Genomic DNA, 22,626 nt, shown 5'->3' with positions numbered 1-22,626 from the left:
TACTGTCTAGTATACCACTCTTTCTAGACATGGATTCCAACATTTCTGAAAAGTGAAGGTTGCCTTTTCTTTCTTTTTGATCACATAAGAGAGCTAAACACATTAATCTATATACAACGTTTCCCAGTACATAGCGTACAGGATCTGGCTGGTTTCATAACAGTACTGAGTGGGTGGATTTTTCACTTTAAACAGTCACACATTGTGAAATTGTTAAATGTCTGCCTAATGTGTTTGAAAACTACTATTTAAAGAATGGGTGGGAGGTTAAGTGAGACACCAGGAATGAAAGGACTCTACCAACTTAAAAATCAAACTTCTGTCTGAAATGTTTTAACAATTATTACAAGGAGCACATACGATTAATTTTTAATTTTCATATCTGTTTTTGTTTATGTTCTCTTTATACTTTAAAGAGCAAGAGTTTTGGCTGGTGTAAATTGTTCTAGCTCCATTTATGTCAATGGAGCTACACTAATTTACATTAGCTGAGAAGCTGGCCCTTTGTGTAGAGACAGATCCATTTTTTCTTCTGGCTAGATAGTCAGCCAGGTTCCCTTCATGCTTGGATGGGTCTTCACATAGCAGTAGGAGAGAAACAAATAATCAAGAATTAATGAAAATGAGAGTGCAAAACCACAAAATAATTGGCAGTTGGAGTCAGAGTCGGAATATCATCTCAAAGTACTTTAAATAAATTTTGGGCCAGATTCCAATGCTCTGATTCATGTTGAATTATGCATTCCTCCAGCATTATCTGACTGAAGGAGATGACACTACTTGTGGTGTAGTACATGCTGTATTCTGTATGAGGAAGAAAGAGGGACCTGGCTTTTTATTTGTAATTGACTAGTCTCATATATTTATTTTTTTAAATGTTAAAGGATGAACAAACCGCTTGTGAAACAGGCTATTAAATTACAAAGAGGGCACTAAGGAGTTGTAATATGCTATACAGACTGTCATCCAAGTGGTGTGGACTGCGTTAACCTCTTACTATTCTTAAAAAAAGCTAGGCAGCTTATTTTCTATAATAGATGTTGAAAGCCTTTTTGCCTATTTATAATTACCTAATGCATTTGAAAGCTACATTAGTACTTGATGCTAGTACTCAGTCTTGGGTTTATTTTCTAGCTTTCAGCTTTCATTTACTGCACTTTTCTTGCTAAGATTTTGCCATTAAGTACTCCTGTGGAACAAGGATTATGAAGATATTATTGCACAGAATTTTTTAAATCAATAGCACAGAAAATGTGTACTATGTAGTTTCAATCTTTTCATTGCATTTCACTCCTTAACCCCTTGTCTTTGAGCCACTGTAGCACAGTCCTTTAAATTGTCCGCATTTCATGGAACACTGGCATTTCAAGTGAGATGACCAGTTATCTGCTGCAGCGCTCTGATGTTAGGGAGCTGTGACACTGCGCCAGAAAGGGTTAAGCCATTTGCAGGCTAAATGACCCAAATTTTACCTTTAAAGACATATTAGGAAAGTATGTAAATGGTAATTAAGGCCATTTCTTATAAATAGCTTACATAGCCATGTGAGATCGACTACATCTTTGAAATGTAGACTTGTATTGTTAGAGAATTGGAAAAAGATAGTGATTGTAGTAGTCTATGTTTACCTATATCTTGTTAGAGGTTAATGATGTAACCAGACAGTTCTGGTCTGTCACTGTGTTCTATTGATTCAAAGATCAAAATGGAATATTAACATTTAGATGAACTGTGAATGTGGTAATATTGTCTTCATTTCTCTTTGAAATATGTAATAAACTATATGTAAATAGGGGGAGATAAGTAGTTGCCCTATGCTAATCCATGTAGCTAATTATCAGTGATGCTTAGGAAATAGGTCTACTTCAAAGCCACAATGCTTCACCTATTATTCACTTACTGTCAAGAGGATTCCAGGAAACTATAAAAAGAACTCTTGGGCCCTGATCCTGTATCTCAGATCTGGTAAAGATTCATGAGGGGAAGTTTGAGTCACAAGACTGAGGTCCCCAGCTCCAGACTGGGTCACCCTGATATTGGACATTGGACTATAACCTATGGAACTAAATCTGAAAGAACTCTTTACAACTCTAAAGCTCACCATCTCTGCTATGAAACTGACCTAAGGATTTTATTCATGTCTGTATGCATAATGATCTTTCAACCTATACTCTTTCTCTTTTCTTTTTAAATAAATTTTAGTTTAGTTAATAAGAATTGGCTGTAAGTTTATATTTGGGTAAGATCTGAAATATTCATTAACCTGGTGGGTAATTTGTCTGATCCTTTGGGACTGGTAGAACTTTTTATATGATGAACAAGATTTTCAGTAATCCTCATCATATTTGAATTGTCTGGGTGGGAGCCCAAGGCTGGCTTGCTTTAAGGGGACTGTGTTTTGGGTTCTGAGTAACCCGAAAGGTGTTGTAGAAGCTGTTTTGTTGCTGGCTTGGTGAATCCAAGTATTAGAAATAACCACCAGTTTGAGGGATCATCTGCCCCATTCTTTGCAGTTTGCCCTGATTGGGCAATCTCAGTGTGGTCCTCCCACATAGGATCCCGGTCACAGGAACATTGTGCTAATCAAATAAAAACTTGATCCCATCATGGTCATTAAAGATCCCATGGCGCTCTTTTTAAGAGTAAGATGCTAACCCCACAAATCATGGCCAATTTGGGTAATTGCATCTGCCTACCTAAATTCCCCCACCACTCTTTCATTTGAATATGATATTTACCTTCACTTCCTACTCTGAAATAATCAGCCATAGTGCTGTGCATGCTTAAATATTCCACCACAGAGATTGCTGCCTTTAAATGGTGGATTAAGTTATTCCTGTCTATATATGTAGCCAGGTCCTAAGCTGGTGTGAATTGATGCATGCTGATTTGCACCAGTGGAAGATCTGGCCTGTGTTTTTAAATTGCATTGGGGTCCTTCAGGCTGAAATGCTGCATAAATATCAGATGATATTGTGAGTCATTATAGGTCAGTTGCAAATAATTAAATAACTAGAACTCTTGATTTGTTTTTGTTTTTTTCAGAGACAGAGCCTCACCTGTCTGGGGAAAATGAAGTGCCCAGGATCCAATGTGAGTTCTGTGCAGATGCAGGGTGATTCTGATTATTTCATCAACCATCTTGGGGTTCCCACTGTGCAGTTTTCTTACGAAGACATCAAAACATTAGAGGTAATTATGAATGGAAACAGACAGCAATAAAAAAATGCAGAATCTGGTTTTACTCAGTGTGATATTCCATGCCACGTAGGTTGCAGCAGAAAACTATCTCATTTTAATGGATTATTTTAGATGTTTGGAAGTTTCTCTAGTACTTAGAAACGTCAGTTCTTTGCAGTGGTGTAGCGTTCTATTTAAAAAGATTTATACTGCCTTTTGCGTTTTGATAGAGAAGATCACAACAATCAAATTGCAATAGTAAGATTAATATCAAAATATAATTGTAATCTTCAGCATTCACAGTAACCCCATGATATGTGAAGTGGTTTTTCTTCTTTCTTTCTTTTGAGGGACATGTTTAAGGCTCCATGTCATCTAAGAAATTACACGGTATGGATTAGCCAACCCAACTTGACAGACAGTCTGCTACAAGAAAAAAATGAATATCTGTGTGTTTCTGTTTTTCTGTCTGGCAAGGAAAGAAAAACCTCAAAATGCATTTTACATCTGTCATCTAAACTATGGGCAAAATTGTACTCTACAATCTACAAGCGACTGCTAACTTCCATCTACTGGGTTAGATTCCCCAATCCACTAAGATGACTTTCCATGGCATAAACCCCGGCTTCTCCCCCTAGCCTGAGTATGTCTGGAGTGTAGGCTGACATTGTTCTGTGGTGGAGTTTAAGTGGGACAGGGATCACTGTGGCGGAGGAGAGCACCACTACTCCTGATTCTACTTTGCTCTGGCACAGCTCTAATTTGTCCCAAGTTTAGGTGGCTGAAGATTATAAAGACACAATTGGTTCCCTGTACTACTCACGCTGCACTGCACTGAAGCAGTGTGGAGAATCTGCCTCACTGTTCTCAATGCATTGGCCTCTGCTGGCCCTGTGCACGGGGATGAATTTCACTCTGTATGTGTAATATTAATTGCAGAGTTAAACCGTGATGCCATTTCCATAGCATAGAGAAGAACTGGTAACTCCAGCATTCTGGGCATATAGGGTGAAACCACCAGGCACTGCAATATTCTGCTCTCCTTAGATGAACAGAACTCCCACTATTATCCTTCTAGATGTCTTCTCTCCCTATGCACAGGGCCGGCTCCAGACCCCAGCGCACCAAGCGCGCGCTTGGGGCGGCATTTTGCCGGCAGGGCAGCAGGCGGCTCCGGCGGACCTTCCGCAGTCATGCCTGCGGGAGGTCCACCGGAGCCACGGGACCAGCGAACTTCCTGCAGGCATGACTGTGGAGGGTTCGCTGGTCCCGCGGCTCCGGCGGACCTCCCGCAGGCATGACTGCGGAAGGTCCGCCGAAGCCGCCTGCCACCCTCCCAGCGCACCCTCCGTAGGCACGTCTGCAAGAGGTCCTCCGGAGCCGCGGGACCAGCAGCGCGCCCCCTGCGGCATGCCACCGTGCTTGGGGCGGCCAAATTCCTAGAGCCGCCCCTGCCTATGCACATAAGTTATTAATCTTCATTCCTTCCAGAGTCATTGCAAAATGGCAGCATACTTTAGCAGTGCATTTTTTGTCAACAAAAGGGGAAGTTTGGGGGTTGATAGAATTAATTAAAAATATTTTGTGCCAACAAAACCTTCTTGTTGTTTTCTTTCAAGAATCAAACATTGTTCATGCTGCTTCTATTATTATTATTTACTTTAAAAAGAAATCAAGACAATTCTCATTTCAAGTAATGTACTGCAATCAGCAAATGTTCCTATCTAGGTAACTCCTTCTGGGGAAATTTGGATCAATGTTTCTGTCCTTTGTATGAAAGAGAGACTGGGATATAACAAAACAAGCATTTGGTTTACTGAACATCTATCACAATATCAACAGAGAGATTTCCCTGAAGTCAAAAATGACTGACTTTAACTTTATTTTTGGAGACAACTTCAAAATGGGAGTATTATCAGCAAGTGTGATTATAAACCACGCATAGTGACTATTTCCTTTATGGTGAGTGAAGTAAATACGGTACATAATGCTTATGGAGAAGTAAATTCTATTGAGTCTTTTTCATTTCTGTATTTTCACCTGGGTTCAAAAGGGAAAGAAAATAAAGACCAACATTTTAAAAATATTCTGTGATTAGTTAGAATGTCATTTTATTATTTCTAACACCATGCAAAGGTCAGGACTGTGTCTTATTTACTGTTCTTTATAGCACCAAAAATCACTCATCAAATAAAATGAGACTTATTATTAACTGATTATGTTTCTTTAATGTGGGGTGAAAGTCACCCAAGGTATGGGAAGACCTGCACAAGGCCCTATGCACCGCTTGATTATAACTTAAGATACGGAATTTCACTCTTGATGTGTAACCAGTATGTTAAGCTTTAGAAAGACAGAGCTTCTGTGTGGTCAGATAAGTACAGTTTCTCTGTTCAGATGTTGTTGTTTCTACATAACTGATTTGGAAAGGCATTCAGGGTAACATGAAGCTCTTCCGAGCAGAGTCTGAGTATTCTGTGTATGGATTCTTTATGTGGTTAACAAGAAGATCTAGCATTCTATTTGATGCTAACAAAAAATTGTGGAAGATTCATAAAAATTTGGGATCACAGAGACTGTCATACTGGATCAGACTGAGTGTCTAGTTCAGTGTCCTGTCTCCAACAGTGGCCAAACCCAGACACTTCTGATGAATGTGTAGGAAGAAGGTAGATGTGGAGTAATGTAGCCTCCACATTTATGTCTTCTCCTAATCTCAAACAGCTAGAGATAGTCTTACGCCTTTAAACATAACATAAACATAATGGCTGGGAATGGGCCACATCCACCCTGATTGAATTGGCCTCGTTAGCACTGACCCCCCACTTGGTAAGGCAACTCCCATCTTTTCATGTGCTGTATATTTATACCTGCCTACTGTATTTTTCACTCCATGCAGTTGATGAAGTGGGTTATAGCCGACGAAAGCTCATAGCTACATAAATTTGTTAGTCTCTGCGGTGCCACAAGGACTCCTCATTGTTTTTGCTGATACAGGCTACCACGGCTACCACTCTGAAGCCTTTAAACATGAGGTTTAATATCTCTTTCACAAATGTGTTTGTTATAATTAATTATGGTAACTCTGCATATTCTTGTTATCCATATAAATGTCCAACCCCTTTTTGAATCTTGCTAAATTCTTGGCCTCAGCAGCTTCATGTGACAGTGAATTCCACAGTTTAATCACAGGTTGTGTGAAAATTATATTTCCTTTCATCAGTTTGAATTTCTCATCTTTTATTTTCATTGAATGTCCCCTTGTTCTTTTGTCCCCTTGTTCTTTGGTTGGGAGAAAGCAGGGCCGCCCAGAGGATTCCGGGGGCCCAGGGTCTTCGGCGGCGGGGGGGCCCCACTTCGGCGGTAAATCGGCGGCGGGGGTCCTTCCGTTCCGGGACCCGCCGCCAAATGCCCCAAAGACCCACGGCAGGGACCCCCCGCCGCCAAATTACTGCCGAGGCGCAGCCCCCGCCGCGGGTCTTCGGGGCACTTCGGCGGTGGGTCCCAGAACGGAAGGACCCCCCGCCACTGCCGAATTACCGCCGAAGACCCGGCTGCACTCTGGCGGCGGGTTCCGCTTCGGCGTAATTTGGCAGCGGGGGTCCTTCTGTCCCGGAGAGGAAGGACCCCCCCACACCAGCGAAGACCGGGATAGAAGAAGCTCCGCGGGCCCGGGGTCCGCCAGAGTTTTCCGGGGCCCCGGAGCGAGTGAAGGACCCTGCTCCAGGGCCCCCAAAAAACTCTCGTGGGGGCCCTTGCTGGGCCCGGGGCCTGGGGCAAATTGCCCCTCTTGCCTCCCCCCCCCCTCTGGGCGGCCCTGGGAGAAAGGAAGAATAGAAGTTTGTGAGCTATTTTCTCTAGATCATTCATTATATTACATACTTTTATCATGTCTCCTTTCAAGTAATAGTCTACATTTTCAAAAGTGAATTTTTGATTGTCTAACTTGAGACATCTTATAGGGTCCTGATTTTCAGGAATTCTGAGCTCTCGCCTTCTGAAAATATATTCCTTTTAAGGTGTCTCAGACATCCAATACCTCTAAACACCTTTGAAAATTGGTGCCAATGTTTGTGAAAATCTACCATGTGGATAGAAGAGGACATGTAAATGGTGTCTGTTTCCTTATTTCTAACCATGAAAAGATTTTAAAATCAAATTTCTCTCATTGTCATGTTAAGCACTTTCTGTGCCTACACATGTTCCCATAGCAGTTTAGATACAAAAATTAAACTGAGTAACAGGGCTGGATCCCTTTTCATCCTTAGCTTTGCTTGGCATCTGCACTGCTAATTTGCTAATGATTCAATTTCACAAATGCAGAGCAACCTATGGATGTGCCAAATGTTGGAGTGATCCTCCTTAGAAGATATTATGGTGTTAATTGAAATGTCTGTAGTCACAAGCTTTAGTTTAATAAGAAGGTTTTCAATTTGTAAACATTGTTGCACCTATTAGGAGAATCATTCTGTTTCAGATTAAGTACAATGCAGAGGTTGGTTTAAAGAAAATGAAAAAGCAGATGCTCTCAGATTAAGAGGCAACGTTTATGACAGGCTTGTGGTCCAATACACACTTAACAGCTGTTGCATGTAGTTTCTGTTCCAGATCTGGGTATTCACTATATATAAGGCATGTGAAAGAATCTCCATTGTATCAAAACCATAGCAACATTTATGGTATTAACACAGAAGTTCCCATAAATATTGCTTATTTTACTTCTATAGAAAGTTTCATTTTCCATCTTCAGGTTATTTTTACAACTATTAATTATCATTTTGTTTTGAAAATAATGGAGCAATATAGCTAAACTTGTAGAAGAAAATATTTGTGCATTTGATTAAATGTCACACAATGAATTTGAACTTTTAAGGCACTGCACTCTGTTGAAAATCCAGTTACTTTATCTCTCATATTGTAAATTAATACCTGAAAGTAAATTATGTGATAGATATTATCTCTAGTCTTGAAGTTGATGTACCGCACCTTTCAGACCTTAATGTGTTTTGCCCTGAACCTCATGATATCTGCTTTATGTGAGAAATGAAACACTTAGCAAAATATGCAAATTTATGTAGGCAAGTGGATGGGTTTTTAGTATAAGCAAAGTTACTCAGCATGATTAAATTTTGGATTCTCTTGATTATTTATTGTATTGGTTATGGGAGCAGTTAATCTTCCATCATTTACATGCCACTTCGTTGATTTATTAACATTTCCTTATGAAACTGGTTCAGTGGCTCTCATAGTATGCTATATACTACCAGACATGAGCAGTTCAGGAGCGATTTAAGGATGCTAAATCTATTTTCTGGAGAAGGCTGGGAGTATCAAAAATGATAGCACCATTCTGAGAGAGGCACAAATTATGCTGATCTTGCATCCATTCTGTTATATATTGCAGGAAGGTCCAATGCATAGCTTAGTAACTTTTGCCAGATACGGTAGTTGTTTGTTTCGTACACCTGTCAAACAGCACATGGTATCATGTAAAACCAATGCAACTCATCTAAGAACTGGTCCATTCAAAGTACCTCTCTCTGGAAAAAGGGTCAAAGAGTCCTCCCCCTAGTGTCATATACAGAGCAACAGTTACAGCTCAGCTACGGAAACGTATTTCTTGCATAGTATGTACAATACTGATCCTCAGAGAGAAGGTTATAAAAACTGTACATTGGCAGGAGCCTGAGAAATAAATACGAGGAATTAAAAATGTAAGAGGAAATGCTCAGACCAGAAGAGTGAGCAAAAATATCTTTTTTGAAATTAGCTAATCTACTGAAGCAATGTTTCAGGGAGGTGCGATTTTGATGGCAAACACCTTTCATTAGAACTGAGCAAGCAGACTGCATACTAAGTGCACAACCACCGGGATAAAAATGTACTAAGTGAAATGTAGTTCATCTGTTTACTAACAGAAATACACAGCATTTTAGCCTCCTGGTAAGAAATAAAATCGGAAGAGTTTTCAAGCAGGAAAACCACAGGATTAATCTCTCCTTTGTCTAAGGGTCCTGCTGTTATTGCTTCAGGGGAGTCTTTGTCTCCATAGGCTCTGGGGCATTAGCTTTACCTCTAGGATGGATAACAACAGCTTGAAGGTCACCTTGATTCATCATGTCAACAAGAGGAAGCCCAAGTTTAATACACAAGCAACTGGAGAGCTGGTATCCACTGATTCCCCTGCTCTTTGGGCCCTGTTTGAAGTGGAGTATGAGCAAGAAGCAAATGGTGTAAAACAGTTTTCCAAACTATTCAAGCTAATTGTAGGAAATCTTAAGCAACAGTGGAGGAGTCTATAGAAGCAGTGAGGAGTTGTGCTGAGAACACATCTGAGCTCTCCTAATAGAGAAAGGATGGTTCAGTGGTTAGGGCATTAGCTTACAACTTGGTGACCTGGATTCAGTTCTAAGCTCCATCACAGACTTCTTGTGTGACCTTGGGTGAGTCACTTAGCCTCTCTGTGCCTCAGTTCCCCATTGTAACATGAGGATAACAGCCCTACTCTCCCTTGCAATAGTGTTGCAAGGAAAAATACATTAAAGATTGTGAGGGTGCTTAGATATTACGTGGTAGGGGCCATATAAGTATCTAAGATATGTAGACAATAACTGAAGGCCCATGACTATGTCTTCCTTTTCTCAATGGCATTTAATGATACTATTACAGAAACAATCTTACTCAGAGCCGCACAAGTGAAGACATTCTAAAGCACAGTAGTTTGGTCCATCATTGTAACTCTCCGTGTTGTGTAATATCTACATCGGTGGTGCAAAATCCTAGACTCGACAGAAATTCCCATGGAAAGGGTAAATTTCAAGTGCTATTCTTTTCATTCCATTTTTTTACAGTGCATTTCTATATTCTTGAATGTACTAAATTTGTATTTTCACAATGGTGTGGCTTCATATCAGTAAATAGAGCATTTGATATAAAAGATGATTGTGCTCCATGATGCTGAAAAGTACATATGCATAATTGCCAAACCACAGTATTTGACACATTGGTCACTGTGTTTATAAAGGTTCTATTTAGGGATGAATCTTTTAGAAGTGTTTTTGTTTCAGCTTCCTTTATATTCCTTACCTATGGTCTGAGGGGGTTGTAATGAGCAATACAAGTCTGATACTGCTCTGAGCTTCATTTCTGAACATCAGGAACAACTGTTGAAGTCAGTGGCATTACAGTAATGTGAGATCAGAATCAGTTTCTGTGTGGGAATTCAGTTTTCTATTTGGTTGTTCTTGGTTCCAGTTCGGTGCATTGATTGTAAGTGCTTGCATGTCTGGTATAATGGAGACTATCCTTTCATCACGTAATTATTTCCCCTCTTCCTCTGCCCTTGCGTATTGCTTTCTTTCTTTTTCTTTCTTCCTCTGTCTCAGTTTCTATTCTTTTTTTATCTCATTAATACAGTAGTTTTATATAAATCTGTTTACTTCAGATGAATAATTGATAGCTATGTTCTTTCATATGAAGTAACATCCACCTTAGGTTGAACTCCGCTCTTGTAAATGCCCTTCATAATCTAAGTAAATCTGATTGAAGTCATTGAAACTATTTTTCACAGCCTAGCAGATGGGTAAACAGGTTTGTAGTTAACAGTTGTACTACCTGCTAGTGTACCCATGTGCCAGATAGGGAGAGATCTCTCTAAGACATCTAGAGCAAAGGAGGAAAGAGGAATGAATTGTGTCTGGGTCACCATTGCTAGGCAAATGCACAATTAGCATGCCATGCCCAGAAGTTTCTGGAATTGGGTTAGGTAGTTTTCTGCATGTTCAGTAGACTCCCTGTAGCTGGACTAATAAACTCCACTGTGGGCAAGTAGTCAGGTCAGCTGTTTTACAAAAGGACATCTGAAGCACAGCTATAGGAGTAAAAAATAGCCTATTTCCCCCTAACTCTGAAGCATTTTGCAGCAGGTTAGTGCTATTGTTAACTTTCCAGCACAAGGAAGCACTAGCAGTATTAGTTAGAAATAGAGGAAATTCTGAGGATAAACTAAGTTCTTTCATTTTAATTGTATACCTCTCATGTTATTTGATTTTAGACAAACTGTTTCAGTTAAATTGTTTTCATAGAATCATAGAATCTCAGGGTTGGAAGGGACCTCAGGAGGTCATCTAGTCCAACCCCCTGCTCAAAGCAGGACCAAACCCAACTAAATCATCCCAGCCAGGGCTTTGTCAAGCCTGACCTTAAAAACCTCTAAGGAAGGAGATTCCACCACCTCCCTAGGTAACCCAATCCAGTTCTTCACCACCCTACTAGTGAAAAAGTTTTTCCTAATGTCCAACCTAAACCTCCCCCTCTGCAACTTGAGACCATTACTCCTTGTTCTGTCATCTTCTACCACTGAGAACAGTCTAGATCCATCCTCTTTGGAACCCCCTTTCAGGTAGTTGAAAGCAGCTATCAAATCCCCCCTCATTCTTCTCTTCTGCAGGCTAAACAATCCCAGTTCCCTCAGCCTCTCCTCATAAGTCATGTGCTCCAGCCCCCTAATCATTTTAAACCAGTATAATTCACCAACTCTTTTCTTATTTAAATGTGGTGGTGGAGAAAGAGTTATTGGTATTTTGTTAGTCTCAGTTTTGTATTTTTCTTGTAACAGGGTTTTTCATTTATATACTTAAACATAGGTTGGTTGGTTAATGAGTTAGCTGACTAGCTAATTGAGTCACTCCACAGTCCAGCAGGAGAAAGAGTCTCTTTGGGTTTCAGTTGGAGATTTCTGCAAGCAAGAGGAGGGAAGGTATCATTGCAGTGCTTTTGACTTAGTAGACTATGTAGAGTTGACGAACAAAGACTGAAACTCAGGTCAACTCACCCTAATCTTTTGGAACTCTGAGTTACTTCTCACTGGGTTTCTGTGGGACTAACCTGTTTAGATTTAATTTGTGTTTTATTTATATTTATGTATAATTGTGAAGACAATATATGTGGATTCTGAAGTAGCCTTGTTATGTAGTCTAAATTAAGCTATTAACATTGTTTCTTTATCATTATAAGATGTAATTAAGTTGGTACTTAATTCTTAAGTTCATTACACTTGTTCTTTGTGGACTTGATTGTGGGCAGGTTCACAATCCTTGCTGAAAATCCTCATTGACAGAATTCTGGGTCTCTATGTGCTTTTCTGTAGGAATTATTTTAAGTACTAGGAGAGGGGTAATGAAGTAAACTCCAGCCCTCCCAAAGGTTATCCTACCATAAAATGGTCTTTGTTTTACTGTGCACATTCATTAATTATTGTGTGATTTTTCAGTAATAACTCTAGATATGTCTAGAGAAGACTTATGAATGGGAAAAGAAAGAAGTGATGAGAAGTGGGAGAAGGAAGCAATTAAAGAAAGAACTCTGGATTAGCTTGGTTAGCACAGTGTTGTGCATTGTTTTGTGCAAATAAATGTTTGAGAAGGTGGAGTTATAGCTTATATCCAAGCGGAAGAATGGGACTGACACTCCTAAGTTCTGTTCCTTTGTGAGCTTGAATAAGTCACTTAGGCAAAAACTTTCCAAAAATGGCCACTGATTTTAGTTGTCTCTTAAATTTTAGGCTGCCCAATTTTAGGCATTTTGGTTCAGAATTACAGAATGCCTGAGCACTCCTAATTCTGTTTGATGCCAGTGGGATCTGTAGGTGGTCAATACATCTGAAAATCAGTCCCAAGATGAGTCCTGTTGAGACAACCAAACTTAGTAGACTTTTTGAAAATGTTCATCTTAATTTCTCTGAGCCTGTAAAATAGGATTAGTTATTCTTGCTCATCTCTTGGCGGTAGCTAGCCCAAGTTTGTAAAGTGCTCTGACTATGAAAAGTGCTATAGTCACTAGGCAGTGTGGCCTAGTGATAGAGTACTAGAAAGGGACCCAGAAAGCCTGGGTTCTATTCTCAGGTGTGTTACTGGCCTCCTGGGTGACCTTGGGCACGTCACCTTACCCATCTGTGCCTCAGTTTCCCCATCTGTAAAGTGGGTATAATGATACTTACCTCTGTAAAGCACTTTGAGATTTACTCATAAACTACATAAGAGCTAGGTATTATTTGTTAATATGTGTTTATTAATAAATGCATAAAATTTTAACTTTTGCAGCACTTTTAGTGCCATTTTATCTGTGAACCGTTTGGAAGAGTAGTTGGCCTTCTTTTTTTAGGAAGGTCACTCATACAATGGTATTACTGGGAAACTAGTATTAGAATCCTGGCTTTTCCCTACACATTAAATTAGCTCAAATAGAGAGACAGAATAAATATTTAGGGGTCTGTGGAAATTATTGTCCCCAGTACTTTCTAACAGCAAGAGAAGTGTCAGCATTCATGGAAGAATTTTAAATCTACCATTGTTATTGGTCAGAGTGATTGCAGAAGTGATTGGCTGGCTGTGGAAGGTGTTTGGGAAGGCAGAATCTCCCTGCTGACAGTCACTATTTGAAGGCTAGTGTCTCCTTGTAAAATCAAATCTCTTTTGAACGAAGAGGGAGTATCTCTGAGGATAACGTGAGGCTGTGAATTGGAGAAAGTAAGTGTGGCAGCTGACAAATGTTTGTTACTTACGCTGTGGGGATTTTGCTAATCTTGCCCTGTTGGTGGTGAAGGACAGGAGAAGACTATGATTCTGGCTTGACGAGGATGGATGTGTATCTATTTGAGCTGAATGATGGCACCGCTTCACCACCTTTACTACTCAGGCCTATCATCGCTGCTGAGTCTCAGGTTCATGTGTAATATTTGGTTTTTCAAGAGACTACTTAAATCAAATTAATGATTCCCGAATATTTGTGTTGGCCTGTTTGAAACAATTTAATGTTGACTTTATTTTTTAAAATGTATCACCAGGGAAGGGGCAATTTCCTCTTTATTGTCAGTGGTGATTCTGGCCTTCTCTGGATACTGGCTAAGCATCTGTCTTCCATTTCATTCCTTTATCAATCTCACTGAATCATAGAATATCAGGGTTGGAAGGGTCCTCAGGAGATCATCTAGTCCAACCCCCAGATTTTTGCCCCAGATCCCTAAATGGCCCCCTCAAGCATTGAACTCACAACCCTGCGTTTAGCAGGCCAATGCTCAAACCACTGAGCAATCCCTATGCCAACCTCCTGGTTTTTCCAGGAGTCTCCTGGAATCAGGTTCCATCTCCCAGATGCTACTGAAGCCAAACTGGGAGATTTTAGGTGCTAAAAGTCCAGCAGCGCAGCAGGACTAAGGCAGGCTCCCTGCATGCCCTTGCCCCACGCCGCTCTCAGAAGTAGCTGGCACGTCCTTACAGGCTCTGGGGGTGGGCAGAGGGTCTCCGTGCGCTGCCACCGCCCCCAGCGCTGACTCCGCAGCTCCCATTGGCTGGGAACTGCAGCCAATGGGAGCTGTGGGGCGGTGCTTGCAGGCAGGGCAGCATGCGGACCTCATCACCCCTAGGGGCCACAGGAACATGCTGGTCACTTCCAGAGAGGCGCGGGCCCAGAGCAGGCAGAGAGCCTGCCTTAGCCCCACTGCCCGGAGCCTGCATCCTTCACCCCATCCTGCACCCTAACCCCCTACCCCAGCCTGAAGCCTCCTCCTGCATGCAAACTTCCTCCCAGAGCTTGCACCCCTCACCCCCTCCTGCAGCCCAATCCTCTGCCTCAACTCGGAGTCCCCTCATGCACCCAAACTCCCTCCCAGAGCCCTCACCCCCATCCTGCACCCTAATCCCCTGCCTCAGGCTCAGCCTGGAGCCCCCTCCCACACTCCGAGCCCCTTGGCCCCAGTCCAGAGCCTGCCCCACCTCCTGCACCCCCCCAACTCCCTGCCCCATCCCAGTGAAAATGAGTGAGGTGGGGGAGAGCGAGCGATGGAGGGAGGGGGGAGGAAGGGAGTGGGGTGGGGTGGGGCAGAGCAAGGGTGTTTGGGTTTGTGTGATTAGACCAGAGGTGGGCAAACTATGGCTCTTGGGACCCTCCTGCCCGGCCCCTGAGCTCCTGGCCCAGGAGTCTAGCCCCCGGCCCCTCCCGTGTTGTTCCCCCCTCCCGCAGCCTCAGCTCGCCCGCCGCCGGCGCAATGCTCTGGGTGGTGGGGCTGTGAGTTCCTGGGGCAGCGCGGCTGCAGAGCCCAGCCAGATCCAGTGCTCTGTGCTGCGCGGTGGCGTGGCTGGCTCCCACCAGGCAGCGCAGTTGCCTGTCCTGCTGCTAGCTGTGCCACCAGCCACCAGTGCTCCAGGCAGCGCAGTAAGGGGGCAGGGGAGTTCGGGGTGGTGGTGGTCAGGGGGCGGGGTTGTGGATAGGGGTCAGGGTGCTCAATGGGGGTTGAATGGGGGTAGAGATCCCGGGGGGGGGCAGTCAGGAATGAGGGGGGATTGGATGGGGTGGTGGGGGGCAGTGAGGGGCAGGGGTTCCAGAGACAGTCAGGGGACAGGGAATGGGGAGGTGGATGGGGCAGGAGTCCCGGGGGGGCCATCAGGGAACAGGGGGTGTTGGATGGGGCAGGAGTCCTGGGGGAGCTGTCAGGGGGCGAGAAGCAGGGGGAATCAGATAGGGGCCGGGAGCCAGGCCATGCCTGGCTGTTTGGGGAGGCACAGCCTCCCCTAACCAGCCCTCCATACAATTTCCGAAACTGGATGCGGCCCTCAGGCCAGAAAGTTTGACGCCCCTGGATTAGACAGTTGGCAACCCTACTGCATAATTATAATACCAAAAGCAACAGGGTGGACTGGATGCTGCTGTGCTGTCTCCTTGTGCACCAGGCCAGCTTCCAGATGCAATTTGGCCTTGACGACTTTTACTAGAAAAGGGAATTTACTGTGTTCCTACTGATTTACTACACTTATCATTACATAGCATAGCTGGGATGAATATTTCATAGATAAAGACATTGAGATGATAAAAATATGGCTTAGTTTAAAAGTGCTAGCAGATCAGCTTAAAACTCAAAAGTAAACTATGGGATATTTGATAAGTGCTTTAGTTATATGAGTTAATAAACATTGAAAGCTCTCTGAGGCTAAATGTATAGTGCAATACATTAGCCAGAAAACCTGGAAAAGCTATTTGGCAATTACAAATAAAAGCCATCAGTGCTTACATTCAAGTGCAGTGAGAGTCGATTTCAAAAAGCCCAGCTTTTCTGCATTTTCTGAAAGGAGATGGCACCTGCGTTGTGCATGGCTGTGGTGCCTCTCAGAGGGAACACTGCTGATGAGCGAGCCTAAAAAAGGTAAAGTCAGGTTTGCAAAACGTGGAATTCCAATTGCATTTCACCTGAGTGAAGCCCCCTCTGTGTGGAATACTGGGATCGGTGAGGTCAGTGCAAGCTCAATTGCAGAAGCCTTTGCCAGATATTGAGAGTCAGCCTTTCTCCTTTCCAGATGTTGCAAATTCAGAATGCACATGTATGTGAACACATTTGACAGGGACTGAAATGAATTAGGTGATTATATAATGCCTGGTACAATGGGACCACAATCTGATTGAGGCCCTTAGTTGCAACTGTGGTGTGGATGGTTTATAATAAAGCATTCCCTTTTACCCCTTTTCTTGATTATTTTTGTAAGCCTCCAGAGGCTTGGTTTCTGGATACGTTCTCATAGGTGAGGTAGACTAGCCACAGGTAGCATTCCCTCAAGAAATTGTGGTTTCACATAGCTTGCAGTAAGCTGTAACAAGGTTACTTTGATTTACTCCAATTGGAAATTGTGTATAGTGCAGTGTTTCTCAAACAGGGGTCGCTGCTTGTGTTGGGAAAGCCCCTGGTGGGCCGGGCCAGTGTGTTTACCTGCCCCGTCCGCAGGTCCGGCCGATCTCGGCTCCCACTGGCTGCAGATCGCTGCTCCAGGCCAATGGGAGCTGCCGAAATGGCTTTCCCTACACAAGCGGCGACCCCTGTTTGAGAAACCCTGCTTTAAAAACTTTGTCTTGGCTTCTTCATGACTGCATAGGGTAGAAAATAAAACCTTGATTTGCTGTGGTTCCAGTTAGTGATTTGTTTGTGTTTAGATTTAATCATGATCATGATAAACTAACTAAAGTTACATTGTTCAGCATTTTAAATAACTTTCATGTCATTTGCAATCATAGGCATGTGCAGGGCGGGAGTGTCCTGATCCTTTGTAGAGATTGAAATAGACTATTACCATTACGACATTTTCTGTAGTGTACCATTCTACAGTTTCACAAAGAAACGAATTCTTAAAATTACAGCTAGTTGGTTTTGAATGTTATCTACTTACTATTCATCCTTCTCAGCACATCCAGTTATAAAATGGTTCTTCTCTCATAACAAAAGCTTATATTCCCTCTCCAATAACATGGCAGGGTACATCAAGATTACTGCTAGCATTATCAGTTTGTTTTGAGAAAATAATTTAGTGTAAATTATAAAAAAAAAAAAAAAACCTAGAATTTTTTAATTATTTATTGCAGAACATAAATTTATCACGAAATATTTTATGCTAGCTGTCCAAGCTCTGGCTATGTAAGGCTTACAGAACATTTACTTTTACCACCTATTCCATAAAAGTTGTTTTCCATATCTTCAGTCAAACTTAAATACAGGCAAAAAGAAGTGTAAAAATGATCTGTCACGTTATTCACAGGCTGGACCAAAAGAATGCAATACCATGGCCCACTAAGCTAATTTAGAAGAAAAATGAAAAAAAGCTTTCTTTAAAAGGGCCATTGATATGTAATATATGTAGAAGAGTTTAGAATTTTGACAGTTGGAGATTGTATCCTCTTTAGAGAGAATGCATAATGATTTTTATTTCTGTTGAAATATGCATAACTTTTTGAAGGTAACTTTCAGCTTTCATTAGAGCCCTCAAGAGTGAGTATTCCACCATCAGTGTAAAAACAAAGGCTACCAAATCTTAACTCTTAAGAGAATGAATGTAAGTCTACGCCTCTCCCACCCCCGACTTACTCTTTCTTCTTTCTTTTCACTATTTTTTAGAGAAATTTACTGCTGCTTCTTGATTTGATTATTTAGATGCTTAGGCTTCCACACCATATGCTGTTTCAGGGAAAATAAAAAACAAAATTCCATTGTTAACATGAAAGGAAAACAGAAGCTGTCCTTGACAGGGAGAATTTAGGGTCTAGTGTATGGGAAATAACTTTCATGTTATGTTTCTATTTTTTTTCTATCTTTGCTTTTTTTATATGTGTGTATTAAGGCATGGGGAGAGCTCCAATATATATTGGCCTCGTGTGTTTCAAAGTAGTGAATGGGATTCTGCAGCATGAACCCATTTAGGTCAATGAGAAATATGCGGTTGAATCTCTCTGAGACATTTTGTATGACTTGTTTTGTTATTTTGATCTGTTTGTGAAAGCTAGTGACTTGTACAGTTTTAAACTGAGCATAAAAATTTATGCCACCTCCATTTCTCTACTATCTGAGGAGCTCCAGGTTCTAACATCTATTCACTGTGGGCCAGATTGTGGCCTGTCTCACGTGGAAGCACAAGCATACTCCTTTGTGCTGGCTACTCGTACCACTGGTAGTGGGGGTGGGGTGAGGGAGGGGCTGAGAGCAGCGTCCATGAGGCTTTTATATATCCCCAAAGAGTAACAAAGAATATATGTCCTAGGCCAGCTATATGCCTAGAGCATGGTGCTTCCCCTGCAGAGCAAGGGGAAACCGAGTCACAATCTGCCTTCCTTTTTTCCTTTAGAGGAGCACAGTAACATTTTGCTTGTGGCAAAGCCATGACTGAACCCTGTGTGACCTCGGGCAAGTTACCGAAATTCAGTTTATTAAAATGGGTGTAATAAGTACCTCATAGGAGTTCTGTGTTTTTAATTGTCTGTAAAGTGCTGCTTTGAGATCCTTTGCTGAGTATGATTATTTTTAGCTGAGGGCTTATTATGAGCCGCAGTATAATCAACAAATCCTGCGCCAGTTTTGGGTATTCTGCATGTCCTTCCTTTGCCCCGACTGCTACAGACTGTTTATGGGATGGTTTGTTGTTGTTTGTTTGGGTTTTTGTGAACCTTTCTGCCTCCTTCATGCAGAGCTGAGTTTTTATTCTTGGCTCACAGTAACTGTAAGAAAATCACGTTCCATTGATTTCAGCCAAGTTGAAGAAGGTGAAATGATGGAATCAACAGAAAACTCCACTTGCACTTCCCATCTATGGCTTAGCTAAAGACTCATATATGCTGGAAAGTAGCATGAGGTAAATAATTACCTTCCTTGTAATCAGTCCAAATAACCTATTGGTCATCAGTGCACCAATTAAACCAAGAAGCTCAGTTTTGACCTCTCTTGTTCATGGACTTTTGATTAAAGGGTAGACTTATTAGCAAGAAGAGAGAAGTTTAGGTAAGGGGAAATATCCATCTCGGCCTTTATTGTTTTAGCCTTTGTCTCTGATTTTCACTTACCTTTGGGTAAACAAATAATCTTTGTTTTGAAGAAGTTGTCTTTGAGTCTCTTTAATCAGCTCCTGTCACGGGCACAAACATAGCTGGGCCTGTTGGGTTAATGCTATTGATGAACGGGGGATCTGCAGCCCAGAGAGCCAGTCTTGAAGGTATGTCTATACTGTAGCTGGGAGTGTGAGTGGCAGCTCCTGTAGTACACCCCATGCTAGCTGTACACTAGCTATCTCGCTAAATACAGCGGTGAGGACACTACGATGTGGGCTTCAGCTAGACAAGCCTGCCTGACCCTCCCTCGTATGTACTTACGCTGCGGCATCCCTGCTGCTGCTTTTAGCACATGTATATCTACACAAGCTGCCATTCACACCCCACTTGCAAAGCAGACGTCCCCCAACAGGGGTTGGACTGTGTGATTACACCCAGAGAGGGTGGTAGCAAAACCTGCCCCCCAAGGGGGGCACTGAAGAGAGACTAAAAGATGTCTAAAGAGCAGCTTGCCTGTAACTGTGACACACACATAAACATTTTATTATAAGGATCGTGGCTGATCATTATTCACTATACATAGGCCATTTAAATTTACACTCTCTAGCAGATATTTGTTCAGGATTTTATTCAAAAGGGCAGTAAAAAAGAAAACCCACCGTTTCCCAGATTTCACAGTACAAGTACAAAATGGACATCAAGAAAAGTGCTACCTACCACCCAGCTGTCACCGTCCTTTTGGCTGACTGTGCTGCCCCACTGCTATTGCCTTGTTTAAAAAAAACAAACAAAAATAACCTTTTTCCTCCATTGATTCAAGGTGGACTGAATATGCCCACAGAACTTAAAACAGCCAGTAAACAACGTGCAAGAGAGACAGATATTCCCCAGGGGCAGTCACAAAGTCTGTCTTCACTGCTGCAACATCTGAGCTGCAATTTACCTGAGAATGTAACATGTATTTTAATGGGAAGCAGCTGGAGGTATTGCAAACAAACACTGATTCTGCCACTGTAAATTCCTGACTGGAGTTTTCTTCCCTCCCCTCCAGCAGGGCTCTTGTGAAGCATTCTTGTATATACAGTATATCAAGATGACACTATGGAAGACAACACAGCCAGTGGTCTAGCTATCTTGGCAAACCATCTGATGTGTAAGGCAAAGAACTCTATCTCACAGTGTAAATATTTCAACCCTGGTTTGTCCCATGACCTATAATCTGATCTATTGACAAATCACACAGTAGCATAAATGGGATTTGCAGTTCAAATTACAGTATTTAAAAACAAATTAAAAGTCTGTGGAGTCTGCCTAACAAGATTCAATATTATAATAATCTGTATTACTCTGGTGCCTAGCGGCCATGGTTATGGACCAGGACTCCATTGTGCTAGGCACTGTACATCCTTGTCCCAACTACAATACTTACTGCACTAAAAGCTTTGCACCGCATGCCTTAGCAAAGAATTGGTATCACTGTTAATCATGTTGACACAGTCACAGCTGTTGTGCTACTAACCCAAAATACTGGTAGTTCACCCCTGCCTGTGATACCATGTCTGTCTGTCAGTAGTATCACAATTACTCTTACTGCTCCTGTCTGTTAGGTCTATGATGGAGGACAAAACATAGGGGCACCTAAGGCTTACTAAACCCCTACCACAATGGACCTTTGCCGCCTTTTACTTCTAAGTACTTGATCTGTCTCCATTGTAAGTATTTCTGAGGTGTCTGTCACCACTGTATCATGCACCATAGGTATTTATTAAACATTTCAGCACTTTGTCACCTGATCTTATCTTTACCCCAATTCTAGATTACCCCCTCTCTCCTCTATTTGTACAGTCCTTTTCCTATCTCTCTGCACTATGACCAACATTGTATAGCCTTTAGTGAAAGGTAGATCTAGCATATTGTTCTGAATCTCTGGAGTAGGGCTTTGCTAAATACCCTCCGGCAAGGCATTCCCCATGGTCCCATTTTTGAGATCATTCTCTACATCTAACACTTGAGAGTCTGAACCTAGCTTCTCCCATGGCATAGTCCTGCAGAGTGCTGTTTTGAAAGATCATATAAAGGGAAGCAGCCTCTGAAAGAGGCGAGTCCGAAAATATTCAGGGTCTGATAGAATAGTCACTAGGACTTTGAATTCAGTCTGGAAGTGAACAGCGAGTGTGTGGACAAAGAAGTGATTTGCTCTCTTCAGCCTCAGTTGCTTAAGAGGGTGAGCTACTTTTTGCCACTTGGCTTCTGCCTTCATTGTCTCAAGAGAGAATGAGCTCCAGTAGTCTGACTATTAAGTCTTGGAGACCTGGCCCACAGTGGTGGGTCCTTGTCTGAGTGGATGTGTCAGATAGTCTTTCCCACTGTTCTGCTCTCTGTCCAGAGTAATGAAGAGTTCAGCAGGACTCAAAGGAGTGTGCTACCCTGAGGATCTGCAGCTATGTGACCTTCAGTGGTGGGGATGTCACTGCTTTGACAAACATGTCCAAGTAGTTTCCTTTTCCCTTTTCTCATTTCTCTTCTCCCAGGATTTTTGGACCAGCAGCTTTTCTTCCATTGGTTTATTTCTTCCAGGCTTTGGGAGACCTTGGAAACAATAGAGGCTGTGTTTCAGGAGTATAGCTGAGTGTCCTCTGCACAAAAGTGATGTGTGAGTTGTGGGAGCTACCTCATGCATATGTTGAAGGGGACGATTGAAATTGCTGGTGCTTATTGGACCCCACAAATTGAGGGTTCGTTGTGAGGAGGAGCAGATGCTCAGAACGACTTCCTGGGTTCTCTCAGAAGTGATGGAGTTGGCTGATGTTTAGTGCTGCCCGGTTTATTTCTTCTAGGTCTCATACACGTGGCATCTGCACTCAGTGGTTAATGAGATGAAAGAATGCTGAGAGATCTAGCAGCGTGTGCATGGAGGTTTGATTTCCCACCCTCTACCCCCCACCCCAAGACAAGGAGGCCAGACTCCAAAATGAGCTGGCCCAAATACACCCCTGCAAGTAGTCATCCACTTGACTGCTTCCTACTTTTCTAACTCACTGCCACTAGAGTTACCTTTAACCTATGAGCCTGAATCACAGATATCTATGCATCCTG

General features: G+C 42.3%; 1 protein-coding gene across 1 annotated transcript in view; it reads left to right on the top strand.

Annotated features, from left to right (window-relative positions):
* Positions 1-22,626, top strand: part of NAALADL2 (N-acetylated alpha-linked acidic dipeptidase like 2) — a 651,889-nt gene that overhangs the window by 473,162 nt on the left and 156,101 nt on the right. Inside the window, exon 10 of the mRNA XM_039489638.1 lies at positions 3,046-3,192. Within this exon, the coding sequence (XP_039345572.1) occupies positions 3,046-3,192 (147 nt within the window). The remainder of the gene's footprint in view (positions 1-3,045; positions 3,193-22,626) is intronic.

The sequence above is a fragment of the Mauremys reevesii genome, linkage group 9 (genome assembly GCF_016161935.1).
Source record: "Mauremys reevesii isolate NIE-2019 linkage group 9, ASM1616193v1, whole genome shotgun sequence".
Classification (NCBI taxonomy): Eukaryota; Metazoa; Chordata; order Testudines; family Geoemydidae; genus Mauremys; species Mauremys reevesii.
The sequence above is the reverse complement of the archived record's forward strand: the minus strand, read 5'-3'. Positions and strand labels throughout refer to the sequence as shown.